Source organism: Prunus dulcis, chromosome 6 (assembly GCF_902201215.1).
Source record: "Prunus dulcis chromosome 6, ALMONDv2, whole genome shotgun sequence".
Lineage (NCBI taxonomy): Eukaryota > Viridiplantae > Streptophyta > Magnoliopsida > Rosales > Rosaceae > Prunus > Prunus dulcis.
In genome coordinates, this window is record NC_047655.1 from 18,472,702 (window position 1) to 18,486,861 (window position 14,160).

Consider the following 14,160-nt stretch of genomic DNA (forward strand, 5'->3'; position numbering starts at 1 on the left):
AATTTTAATTAAATAGTGAATCACATGCCTAACATGTGACGTTTAGACAGAAAATTGGGTAAAACTACATAGAAACTAACGGCAGGGGTAAATTGACCATTTAAAATAGTCTAATGGTTAAATTGGCTGAAAAAATAATTCAAGGCGAACATTTCGATAATCGTTATAGTTCATGGGGGTTTTCACAGTTTACCCTTTTATTTATTTATAAGGTTTCTAAATATTAAAAACCGATTTTGGGGTTTGGAGTCCAATTCTATTTTTAAGTTTAAAAAATTGTATTCAAATAGAATACCAAACTACCATTATCTTTTGAAATGCTTCGAAATCTAAAACAGAGATCCGCCCAATACATAATCAACAGGTAATTCGAATATCAATATATGTATGCATTTGCAACAAACTATAGAAGGCTGAACGGAAATATTGATTTTATTCAGAAGCCCAGTCTGCTTGGAAACTGTAACAGAGTTGGACTACAAACAACTAGAGAAACAACTGACGTCCAAATAAAACATAAACATTATTACAGCACTTGAACATATATATATATATATATATATATTTGGGAGTTCTTGACAAGGAAACATATTTGTTCCTCACTGTAGCAGTCATCCACCTTAATGGAGAGACTTAATCAATCTATCAAAATTATTGTACGATGATCCTCCAATATCAGTAGCTTCTACAGCCATTTTCTTCCATTCTCTTGCCTTTTGCCTCATCTTCATCCCCTTTTCCCCTTCCAGCATTTCCTTAACAAGTGCTTCGATTTCGTCACGCTTCACATCGGGGCTCACCTCCATTCCAATCTCCCAGTCAGTGCATGCGTATCGACAATTCGTTTGTTGCTCAGCAAAGAAAGGCCAGCAAATTACAGGCACGCCTCCGGATACACTTTCAAGAGTAGAGTTCCAGCCACAGTGTGTTAAAAAAGCCCCAACGGATGGATGATCTAGCACTTGGTCCTGTAGACACCAGCTTGCTATATAACCCCTATCCTTAATCTCCTCAAAAAATTCACTGGGTAAAATAGCTGAGTCTCCCTCTACCACGTCAGGCCTAACAATCCACAAAAATGGGTGCTTGCTATTTGCAAGCCCCCATGCGAATTCTTTCAGATGCTCGGCTGTCATCATAGTTATGCTCCCATAATTTACGTATACAACTGAACTAGGTTTCTTCTGATCAAGCCATTTCAAACATTCTATGTCTTCTTTCCATAAGTTTGAGCTAAGAGACTCGACCAATTTGGTTTCGGTTTCAGGCAAATGCCTCTCAAGCAACTTAAGGGGGCCAATGGTGTAGATGTTAGGGAACATGGTCGATATTACCTCTAAGACTTCATGTTCAAATACATCATATGTGTTGAAGATGATTGCAGAAGACTTCAAACAGTTTCGTGCTTCGGATCCCAAGAAATCGAACATTATGTCGTTGACATCTGTGACTCTGATGAAGCTGGGGATGTCCCTGAGCCGAGCATTTTTCATGCCTGGGACCCAATCAATTGGTGTATCCAGTGTACCATCATGCAGGAAAGTCTCATCTGAAATATGCATGGAAGGTGAACAATATGTGTGATCATACTTTATAGTCACATTACAAGAGTATACTTGATCTCAAATATTACACGAAACTCCGTGTCACTAAACCAAATGGTCATTAGATTTATATTGATCCTTCGATCAAAATACAATAACAGGAAAGATTGTAGCTAGGTCTATCTAACTACATTGTTTTCGGCACTTGTTTTCTCACAGAGATTCCACCTAACGAGTCAGCGAGAGTGAGCATTTACAATACATCCATGTACAAAATGCAAATCCTCCACAATAAATGGTCATTAGATGTTTTAGTTTGCTGAAATTTTTTTTTTCTTTCCCTTTTTCAGTCTTGTTTGTCCCGTTTAAAAAAGAAGAAGAGAGAAATGCACCCTGGTTTGTTTCTCTTGTTTATTATTATTATTCTGTCTTGTTTGACACGGGTGCAAGTGCAATACGCACTTCCTCATTCTGAGAAATTTATTTATATAATCACTATGTTAATCAGGTGATATTATAATAAGTGCATACCTATTAATTACTTTATAATCTAAACTATAAATTCGCACTCACCCATTTAATAACAAAATTTCTTATGATTGGGTTAACTTTTCTACATAATACGGTATCATTATTTAGTTGGCTTATTATCACAAAACGTCCCTAAAGTTTACGAAACTATCAGATTGCATCCTTAATGTTTTTTTTTTGTCATTCGTGGTCCTCAAAGTTAGCATGTATGATCACAAATGGTCCCTGCCGTTAGGTTCCGTCAAAAACTCCGTTAGTTTGCTGACGTGGCATATATGTATATCACAAAACATCCTTAAGGTTCACACACCTATCACAAATGGTCCTTACGAAATTTTTTTAATTTAAAATTCATAAAATTTTTGTTTTCTTTTTAAAATTTATGAATTATAATTATTTTAAAATATATATTAAATTTTAAATACATGTGACACTATATTATTGTAGATGTGGGCTCCATATATATGCCACATCAACAAACTAATGAAGTTTTTAAAAATAATTTAAAATTCATAAAATTTAAAAATGAAAAAAAAACTAAAAGTTTAGGGTTCATAAATGGTCCTCAAGATTAAAATCCTTCTATAAATTTTTTTTTCATTTATAAATAATTTTAAAAAGAAAACCAAAATTTTATGAATTTTAAATTTTTTTAAAAAAAATTCGTAAGGACCATTTGTGATAAGTGTGTAAACCTCAGGGATGTTTTGTGATATATATGTATGCCACGATAGCAAACTAACAGAGTTTTTGACAGACCCTAACGTCAGGGACCATTTGTGATTGTACATACTAACTTTGAGGACCATAAGTGACACAAAAAAACATTAAGGATGCAATCTGATAGTTTCGTAAACCTCAGGGATGTTTTGTGATAATAAGCCTATTTAGTTAGGAGAATTGGACCTAACTTTCCAAATAAAATAATTATGTATTTTGCAAGTGGTTAAGAGTATTTACTTTGCATTCTAGCTCCTATATTTGATTTCCCATTCATCAATATTGCTTTGTATATAAAAAAAACAAAAATATGTATTTTTATATTAAACGAAGAAATTATGTCTATGTTATCATGCATACAAAATTAACAGTGAATGATTTTCAACATGCTTATAGATTTTCAAAATTAAAATATAAGAAAAGATACGTAATGTTATTAATCTAATGGAACTTTTTTCCATTTTTTAAAGAAGAGATATCTAGTTTTCAAATATCTAGAAGGAACAAAAGGATACAAAAGAGTCAAAAGGATAGAAGGACAACACCGCAGCTCAACCAAGAAAAAGAAAGTCAAAGCAAAAAAAAGAAAAGCAAGAGTTGAAAAAATATGCAAGTGTATCATTTGGTCTACCTCAAGCCTCATAAAAAATTGACTTATTATCACAAAACATCCCTGAGGTTTACGAAATTATCAGATTGCATCTTTAGTATTTTTTTTTGTGTTATTTATGGTTCTCAAGGTTAGTATGTGCAATCACAAATGGTCCCTGACGTTAGGTTCTGTCAAAAACTCTGTTAGTTTGCTATTGTGACATACATATATATCACAAAACATCCCTGAGGTTTACACACTTTCACAAATGGTCCTTACGAATTTTTTTTTAAAATTTAAAATTCATAAAATTTTGGTTTTCTTTTTAAAATTATTTATAAATGAAAAAACAATTTATATAAGGATTTTAATCTTGAGGACCATTTATGAACCCTAAACCTTTAGTTTTTTTTTTTCATTTTTAAATTTTATGAATTTTAAATTATTTTTTTAAAACTTCATTAGTTTGTTGATGTGGCATATATATGGAGCCCACATCTACAATAATATAGTGTCACATGTATTTAAAATTTAATATATATTTTAAAATAATTATAATTCATAAAATTTTAAAAAGAAAACAAAAATTTTATGAATTTTTAAATTAAAAAAATTTCGTAAGGACCATTTGTGATAGGTGTGTGAACCTCAAGGATGTTTTGTGATATACATATATGCCACGTCAGCAAACTAACGGAGTTTTTGATGGAACCTAACGGCAGGGACCATTTGTGATCATGCATGCTAACTTTGAGGACCACGAATGATAAATAAAAAAATAAAAAAAAAAAACATTAAGAATGCAATTTGATAGTTTCGTAAACCTTAGGGACGTTTTGTGATAATAAGCCTAAAAAATTTATCACTCCAAGGAATATGTGCTTGGAATATTATCGTGGGATTGAATGTTTCAACCTGTACATAAAAATGTTCATAAGCCTAAAATAAATATGCAACGGAAATATACCTTTGAATGGAACAATGCCTCGCTTGACGAGCTCACTGTATTGCAAGTAACCCAAGAAGCCACAAGCAGAGGCAGTCCAAAACTGGACCTCCGGAATGCCTAACTGCTGAGCAGCTTGCCTCCCAAATCCCGTGATACCATCTGCAACTATACAAGTAACTTGTGGCACTTGAGATGAGGAGTTGATCTTAGTGACCAGCTCTTTGAATGGACCTAGACAGGTTTTCCTGGTGGAGTCGCATATGGCTGGAACATCTTGGGTTGCATCCTTATCCGAAGGAGGCAGCCCATCCGGTATGGTCTCGAACTGGAAGTCGGGCAAGCCCTTGACGGAGTCCGGGCCTTTGGACCGGATTAGGCGCCTGTGGTTAAACTCTGTGTTGACAAAGGTTATGTGGAAGCCCCTTGAGTGAAGAAGCTTGGCTAATTGCATCACGGGGCTAACATGGCCTTGAGCTGGGAAAGGGACACAAACTGCGTGTAGTTTTTTGGTTGCTTCTCGTACTGAACCCATCTCTCTTTACCAATATAAGCAAGACCTGTGTGGTGAAAGCCAACTTTGCTCTTATGCCATTTATAGGAACTGTGCCAAGCCTTGCCTCTTCGGCACTTGATTGTGACATTGGAGTCACTTTTGTTAAAATTAAAATTAAAATTATTGTTTACTAACAATAAAATTGCCCATTTCACTAATACTTCAAATTTATGTCCTATGTGCATCCGGAGACAATTTCTCATTTGTTTTTATATTGTCAATATGCTAATCACTGGCATAATCTTTCACCTTCTTATATAATTAATTGTTTTACTGTTTGCTGGAAAATTTAAGAACAAAGCAATCGTCTAGTCTTTCAAAATAAGGCACCATAGATACGTGAGGTCATTTCACACATAAGAATTGAAAACTAAAAATTAAAATTGAAATGGTTATCAAACGGGTCTAAGATTTTGAGAAATAAGAACTATAAATATTGGCTATGGTAAATTTGTTGACATGTAAATATAGTTTATTTTTTATTTTTTTTACAAGTAAAACTCTTAACCACTTAACCTACAAGTTCTTTAACCACAATGTGTGGTGCGGTTGGCAAACTGCCACTTTCAGCTCGCGGACTGCGTATTACCTAACTGGCAAGGATTCGAAACCAATTGAGAACATTTTATGGTTAGAGGCAAGTCGAACTCTTAGCGAAGATTAGTCCCATCATTCGAGTTTGTGGACACCTCGTTGTATATATCCAAAAACCTACAAGTCCTTTGCTGACGTGGAAAGATAGTTAATGGACCTACAAGTTGTTGTTTTATATCTGATTTTCTATACATAAAAAATCCAAGTAGATTCATTATTTGGTCTTTAAAAAATCCAAGTAGAATCTTGACACGTGAAGGTAACACCAAATTATATGTTGTGTTGTCTTACAAACTCAATGCAAATTATATAACAAGTACATATCCTATGTGCTGTTACAACACATCATCACTCAACTAGTTCATCAAATTTTGGACTTATGCACTGCTGTTTGTGCAAAAGGGGATCTGTTTGCTTCAAATATCGGCCAGATGTTACAACATGTTGCATCCTTATAATGTGGGAGACTGGGAGCACCACTAAAATTTAATTTAAAAGAAAAACTCCAAAGAAATTGAGATAAACTCTCCTGTCTTCATCTTCTTTCTATTTTTCTTCTCTCCTGCACAAAAGCCAGGGTCCCGATCAGCTAATTAATCATACCTGTACTCATGTGAAATTTTCTTGCGTGTGTCACTTCTATATCCCTTCCAATGGAACCGGTGCATGTATAGAGCTCATGTGTCATTTTCTTTTTTATGCCACTAGCTTTCAAGAAATGAATGACCCCGGCAACATTAGAAGAGTTGTTTGAGAGATTGTTCTCTGTTTTGGTCTTCTTAAAGCACTGATTGTTGCTGATTTATGGATCATCCTCATCTGTAACTCCAAGTAAGCTGGACTTAAAAGTTGTATATTTTGTTCTCACTATCTTACAATGTTTGTGTTTGTTTAGTCATTGAAAAGTTCAATAAATGGATTCTCAAGGTGGGCCTATGGATTCATTTTCAACCTATTCAAGTTTATGACATTTCAACCTATTCAAGTTAATTGCGTCCCTACAGTGTGGTGATAAAATCCCTATAGCTTGTGCTGAGTTCAAATCCACACACCCTTTATTGTTGGGCTTTTTATTTATTTATCATAAATGATTCCCAGGTTTGTGAAATTATCACATTTCATCCTTAATATTTTTTTTTTTTAGACACTAATGATCCTTCAAGTTAGCCTCCACATATATATATATATATATATATATCAAAATGGTCATTGTCGTTTGCTTCCGTCAAATTTTCTGTTAAATTGATGATGTGGCACATATGTAATACCCACACAGCCAATGGTATAGAGCCACGTGGAAGCATGAAGGTGAATTCTTGAGTCGTTTTGCGAGGGAGAGCATTTTGGAAGCACAGTTCACGGCCTTGGTGCCGAGTAGTGTTAATAGTGGCAGTACTATAATATGAGGGAAACCCACTTTGACAAAACAAAAAAATTATAAATTAAAAAAAATTAAAAAAACTGAGTATAGCCGAGCGGCTATACTATTCCTTTCAAAAAAAATAGGGAAAACCGAGTATCGCCGTCCGGCTATACTATTTCTTTAAAAACAATTTAAAAAGCCGAGTATAATCGAACGGCTATACTATTTCTTTGAAAAAACATTAGGAAAAAACTAAGTATAGCCGGGCGGCTATACTATTTCTTTAAAAAAATATAGAAAAACCGAGTATATCCGGTTCTTTAAAAAACAATTTAAAAAGCCGAGTATAGCTGAACGGCTATACATTAGGAAAAACTGAGTATAGCCGCTCGGAGATACTATTTCTTTAAAAAAAATATATAAAAACCAAGTATAGCCGTCCGGCTATACTATTTCTTTGAAAAAATTAGAAAAAACCGATTATAGCCGCGCGGCTATACTATGTCTTTAAAAAATTGTAACCCCCGGAACTTCTTCGTAGCGGCTCCGCTCCATGCCTCATTTCATAGGGAACCTCAAAACGACGCTATTTCATTATATTCCATCCATATTCCAATTCCGAGTATAGCCGAACGGCTATGCGATTTATTTTTTAAAAAAATAAAAAAATCGAGTATAGCCGCACGGCTAGCCTATTTCTTTAAAAAAAATTGTAAAACCGAATATAGCCTATTTCATACTGATTCTGAATTGACCGCCCTGGTTCAGTTTCTTGGAGGAAATGTGTGGGGAGGCTCGCTGTACTCTCAGAGCCGACGACATCCCTTGGGCTTGCCACAGTAGCCATGGCCCATTCGTACTGTTAACATGGACCGGTGAGCCAAACTCAAAACTCCTTCTCCTATTTTTTTCCCTTTGTTAATTTCTAATTCGAACTTTACTTTTCTCCTACTTTCCTAGCAACCAAACTGATTGGAACGAATTTTTTGGTGTGTGCTTAGGTTTCGCCTGCTGTTCAATGCGTCGCCGGGGTCGAATTTACCTGTTGTTCGTAGAGAAGACGGAGCAGACGGTGACGGCGTTGTTGTTCACTGTATGAAATGGGGGCTGATCCCTAGTTTCACCAAGAAAACCGAGAAGCCCGATCACCATAAGATGGTAATAGTAGTTACATTTGTGGTTGATGCTTTCCAGTGATGGTAGTTTAAATTTGTTGTCTTTCTTAAAATTTCAATCTCAATTTTCCATATAAGGCTTGGATTGCGTTGAGATGTGATTTGTGTTTGGAGAAAACCGCGTATAGCCGCGCGGCTATACTATTTCTTTAAATAAAATTTAAAAACCGAGTAGCGGCTATACTATTTCTTTTAAAACAATTTAAAACCCAGTATAGCCGATCGGCTATACTATTTCTGGATGTGGGCTTTGATCTAAATCAGCATGATGAGGATGGTGTGTGAAATGAAGTAATCATAACTCATATGCCATAAGGAAGACTTGTTAATTTACCACAAGTCTAGATTAAATTGAAGAAGATGTGGCATGGAATGGAACACTTTGGCCGTCAAACTTTTTGTGAAATGTGAATTCTTGGAAAAGTTTGTCTGCCCACGAAAGCAATGGCAAGCCAAGTCAGGACTTCACTCAGATAGAAACATCGTGTATTCTAGGCTTTTCTTAAAAGAAAGATGAAAAACATTTAACTCAATGAATTTTTTTTCCTGCAGTTTTTGTTTTTGTTGTATGAAAGAATTTCGTACAAAAAAAAAATTTGGCATATCCTCTCCTTGGTCTGAGCCTAACCACTAGTTCAATGTTCAAATGACTTCCAAATCACCAGTTCCCTCCCTTCTCTGTGCACAGGAATTGCAAATTTTTAATTTAACAAAATATTGTAATGTTTACAATATGTAGGCCGCAAGATGAAGAATCCAAAGTTGCTAAAATCTTGTACACTTCATAGAGTATATGACCACCCACATTATTGAGCCTAAGAACTCAACCATTGAAAATGAAAAACTAATGTCTCCTATTCTGAGCCTGCATTTTCATCGGGGTTGCAATTCGGAGATATGTGCATCATTAACTGAACAACTTCCTTGCTGCAGTGTAGATATGTTTTCCATACTTCCATGCCCTGAGAAAGCCATCTTTCTAGGAGTGGGAATGGGTTCAATGTCAGTTTTGAGCATGGAATAAACTTCCAACATTGTAGGCCTAGCCTCCGGATTTTCCTGCACACATAATAGATCTACTCGCAAGCATCTCGATAATTTACAAGAAGAAGAAGAATCATCCAGTGATTGATCAATAAATTCCCTTCCTTTGTCCTTTTTCCATGATAGATATGCCTGAAATAGTTTGAATGTTACTTCATATATAGTTTAGATCTAAGTAATAGTTTCCAGTAGTGGTGATAGAAACATGTACAGCTATGGAACTTACATATTGCAAGAGGTGCAAGCTTTCATTCGGACTAGATTAACATGCGCTCCTCCTTCCACCAATCATTTGCTGCAATAGTAGAACCCCAAAGCTGTAGACGTCGTACTTTTTAGAGTATATACCTTTTTTCTACAAATTCAGGAGGAACATAGCCACTGCATTGCATACCTCAACAAGTATTAAAGGATATGATCATGTGTGTGTGAATAACCAAAAAGAGGCAGTTTACTTATTATGTTCCAACAATCCGGTTTGTGTTTGCTACAAGTCCATCTTTTCTGAAAAGTTTAGCCATTCCAAAATCTGATATCTTAGCATTTATTTCATGGTCAAGTAAAATGTTGCTACCTTTCAGATATTGGTGAGTAATTGTAAAATTGGAGTTTTCTTGAAGATATAGGAGTCCTTGGGTAATTCTTCAATGATGCGTACACGCTTTTTGTCTAGTCTCGAAGATACCATCTGGTAGGATCTGCAAGATTTCAAATTCAGGACCAATGAGGTATGCAAAGGAGCAAGAGACAGACAAATTAAACGTCACAGGTTTCTGCACCATATGCTTAGATGGCTTAACAAGTGACTTTTGCACCATGAACCAATTTCGCTTCCTACAGTTTTCTCAAATACTTCCTCAACAATTTCGACAAGTCCTGATTATTCACCTATGCATACTAAATTCGGAGGTCTATGAAACTTCTCCCCATCCTTTTCCACAGAGTCTTACTGCAAGTCTTCTGGATCCCTTGTCTTTTGAACTTGCCACCTACAAACAAGCTTCTCAATATTCTCATTGGAAAACAGCCACGAAGGACGAATATGATGCTTTAATCCGCAATGATACTTGGTCTTTGGTCCCAGTAACACAAGGCATGAATATCATACAGTGCACGTGGGTGTACAAAGTGAAGCGAAATGTGGATGGCATGATTGAACATCACAAGGCACGTCTAGTTGCTCAAGGGTACAACCAAAAAGAAGATCTTGATTATGAAGAGATGTTTAGTCCAGTTGTAAAGCCAGCTACAATCCGCACAATTTGGGCATTAGCTATTTCACACAATTGGCCCTTACAACAGCTTGATGTACGCAATGCATTATTGAATGATGTTTTGCACGAAGAGCTGTACATGAAACAACCACTGGGTTTTATTGATTCCTTTCGACCTCAATATGTATGTCGGCTTCATAAGGCACTTTATGGCCTTAAACAGGCCCCAAGTGCATGGTTTCAGCGATTGCATTCCTTTTTTCGTACACAAGGATTTTCCCACAGCCAATTCTGATGCCTCTTTGTTTATTCTTCACTATCTCATGACACTATCTATGTTCTTGTTTACGTTGTTGATTGTCACAGGTACTGATGTTACAGCCATCTCTACCTTTATTGATCACTTATGCTCTGTATTTGATAGTTGAAAGTTAGGTGATCTGAGTTTCTTTATTGGAATGGAGGTTCAACGCACGACCACCACTTTGTCTCTCTCCCAAAGTCGCTGACTTGTTGAAAGAGTTTAACATGGTTATGTGCAAATCCTGTCCCACACCCGTGCTCTCCTCAACTAAACTTTCTGATATGGATGGTGATGCTAAAATATGAAAACTATGAGAGAATATTTGTTTGTTGGAAATTTCTGTGTATTCTTTTCCTTGTAGGAGGTCATATTTATAATACAACGAAACCTGAATGGGCAAGTAAATAATAAATTCCTAAATCTATTTGCAGTAGGAAATCAGGAATTAAAGTAAATCAATTACAATTATAATAGGAATTCTTGGTGTGTAAGAAAAGTAAGTCAATATCCACAAGTCACGCCAACACTCCCCCTCACGTTGGTGCATAGATGTCGCCAATGCCCAACTGATCTAGTGAATTGTGGAATGCTTTATTGGAAATCGCCTTTGTCAAAATATCCGCCAATTGATCCTCGGATTTCACAAAAGGAAACTAAAACACTTTAGCCTCAAGCTTTTGTTTGATGAAGTGTCGATCCACCTCAACATGTTTAGTACGATCATGCTGAACCGGATTCTGTGCAATGGCTATAGCAGCCTTGTTGTCACAAAAGAGATTCATTGTGGATGTAGGTTTATACCCAAGTTCAGTAAGCAACTTTCTTAACCAAAGAAGTTCACAAATCCCTTTAGTCATGCCTCTGAACTCGGCTTCTGCACTGGATAAAGCTACTACATTCTGTTTCTTGCTTCTCCATGTCACCAAATTACCTCCCACGAATGTGAAGTAACCCGATGTGGATTTTCTATCTGTTACATTACCTGCCCAATCTGCATCTGAATAACCATCAATATTTAGATGACCATGCTTTGAGAACATAAGTCCTTTTCCAGGTGCAGACTTCAAATATCTAAGTATCCGAAGAACTGCATTCATATGGTCTTCACTTGGAGAGTGCATAAATTGACTGACAACGCTCACCGCATAAGCAATGTCTGGTCGAGTATGTGACAAATAGATCAATCTTCCCACTAACCTTTGGTATCTTTCTTTGTTAGTTAGAACTTGATCCGGATATTCTCCAAGATGATGATTCTGAACAATAGGAGTGTCCGCAGGTTTACAATCTAGCATTCATGTGTCTGTCAACAAGTCTAAGACATATTTCCTTTGAGAGAGAAATATGCCTTGCTGCGATCGAGCCACCTCAATTCCCAAGAAATACTTGAGTCCACCTAGATCCTTCATCTCAAACTCCGTAGCCAGATAGTCTTGTAGCTGTGATATTTCCTGTTTATCATTCCCAGTAATAATCATATCATCAACATAGATTATTAATGCTGTTACCTTCCCTTTTCGATGTTTCAAGAACAGAGTATGATCTGAGTTGCACTGTTTGAAACCATTGTTCTTCATTGCCATGGTGAACCGTCCAAACCATGCACGTGGTGATTGTTTCAATCCATACAATGCTTTTCGTAACCTGCAAACTGTTCCAGTCTGAGTAGTATTATATCCAGGAGGAATGTCCATGTACACCTCCTCCGTGAGTTCGCCATGTAGAAAAGCATTCTTTACATCAAACTGGTGTAGTGGCCAATCCAAATTAGCTGCAAGGGACAATAAGACTCTGACGGTGTTTAACTTTGCAACTGGAGCAAAGGTTTCTTCATAGTCTATACCATAGGTCTGTGTGTACCCTTTTGCCACAAGTCTTGCCTTGTATCGCTCGATAGATCCATCTGCATTGTGTTTTATAGTAAACACCCATCTACATCCGATAGTCTTTTTTCCTCGGGGTATAGTCTCCAATGTCCAAGTCTGATTTTTCTCAAGGGCTTTCATCTCCTCTTTTATAGCTTGGACCCACTTAGGATCTTTCAATGCTTCAGAGACCTTGGTTGGAATATGGATAGCAGACAACTGATGCACAAAAGCCTTGAGTGGTTCAGACAGCTTCTCAGTGGATACATGATTTGCAATTGGATACTTGGATGTCTTGCCAATATCAGGTGAATAACGGTTTGGTGGCTTCCCACGATTTTGCCTGAAAGGTAATTGATATCCAATAGTTTTATCATCTAAATGCACAAGTCTAGTAGGAGTAGTTACCTCAAGGATATTCTCAGGAGATTGGTCTGTTGGTACTGTTGAGTTAGAGGGGGGTCTTCATCTTGTTGTTCTGTATTGTCTGTAGGTGTGAGACTCGGATCAGAAATATCTTCGCATGGATCAGGTGGGTCAGGCAATTGATCGCTATGAATGGGCGATTGGTCGCTTTTCGACAGAGAGTAATCTCGTGCTCCAGACTCGGAATGATCAATCATTTCTGTACAAAGGAGAATTTCTTTATTTTCCAAGTTGCTCCAATTCTGCTCTTCACTTCGTATCTCCCCCTGAAGTGTAGAATTGGATGATGGGTCATGGAAGAACAGCTCAGATTCCAGAAAGGTCACATCCAAAGTGACATAGGTTCGTTGGGTAGGAGGGTGATAACAGCGGTAGCCTTTCTGATGAGTGGCATAACCCACAAAAACACAACGAAGCGCACATGGATCAAGTTTGCTACGTTGATTTTTGTGGAGATGAACGAAAGCCACACATCCAAAGATTCGGGGTGTGAGTACCAAAACAGAAGGCAGAGTCTGTGTTGTGCAAGCACCTGTAAGGGAGTTTTAAAGGTCAGTACACCAGAAGGCATGCGGTTGATCAGATGAACTGCGGTGACAATAGCATCATCCCAGTGATGGCGAGGAACATGAGCGCCAATCAGAAGTGCTCGGGCGGTTTCAAGAAGATGTCGATTCTTTCGTTCAGCAACACCATTTTGTTGTGGTGTCTGAGGACAAGTCGTCTCATGGATAATTCCATGTTGTTGGAAGTAAGTCTGAAAGTCATGATTGACAAATTCTCCACCATTGTCTGAGCGAAGAATCTGGATTTGAGCATTAAACTGAGTTTTCATCTGTTTGTGGAAGGACTGAAAACAGGAAAACACTTCGTTTTTATTCTTCAGCAAATAAAGCCATGTCATCCGTGTACAATCATCGATGAATGTGACAAACCATCGAACACCAGAAGGAGCAGTGATAGGAGAAGGTCCCCAGACATCAGAATGAATTAACGTAAATGGAGTAGTACACTTGTTCGTACTCAACGGGTAGGGCACACGGTGACTCTTGGCCAAAATACAAGTATCACATGTGAAGTCGGAGTCCTTGAAACCTGAGAATAAATCTGGTATAAGATGCTTCATATAACTAAAAGACGGATGTCCCAATCGACGGTGCCACAACCAGATTTGCTTTTGTTTGCTATCAAAGGGATGTGTCACGCTATTAGCCATGCCGGGACTGAAGTCATCGACATAATATAGCCCCCTCTCTTAGTACCACGACCAAGAATCTCCTTAGTGT

The 14,160-nt window shown here is 37.0% G+C and overlaps 1 protein-coding gene across 1 annotated transcript; it reads right to left on the reverse strand.

The window, feature by feature from the left end:
* Positions 1-617: 617 nt before the first annotated feature.
* Positions 618-4,868, reverse strand: LOC117631885 (linamarin synthase 2-like). Its single transcript, XM_034365219.1, has 2 exons — positions 4,355-4,868; positions 618-1,549 (listed from the first exon to the last, which is right to left on the reverse strand). The coding sequence occupies exons 1-2, from the start codon at positions 4,866-4,868 to the stop codon at positions 621-623; spliced, it is 1,443 nt and encodes a 480-aa protein (XP_034221110.1). The 3' UTR covers positions 618-620.
* Positions 4,869-14,160: the final 9,292 nt, after the last annotated feature.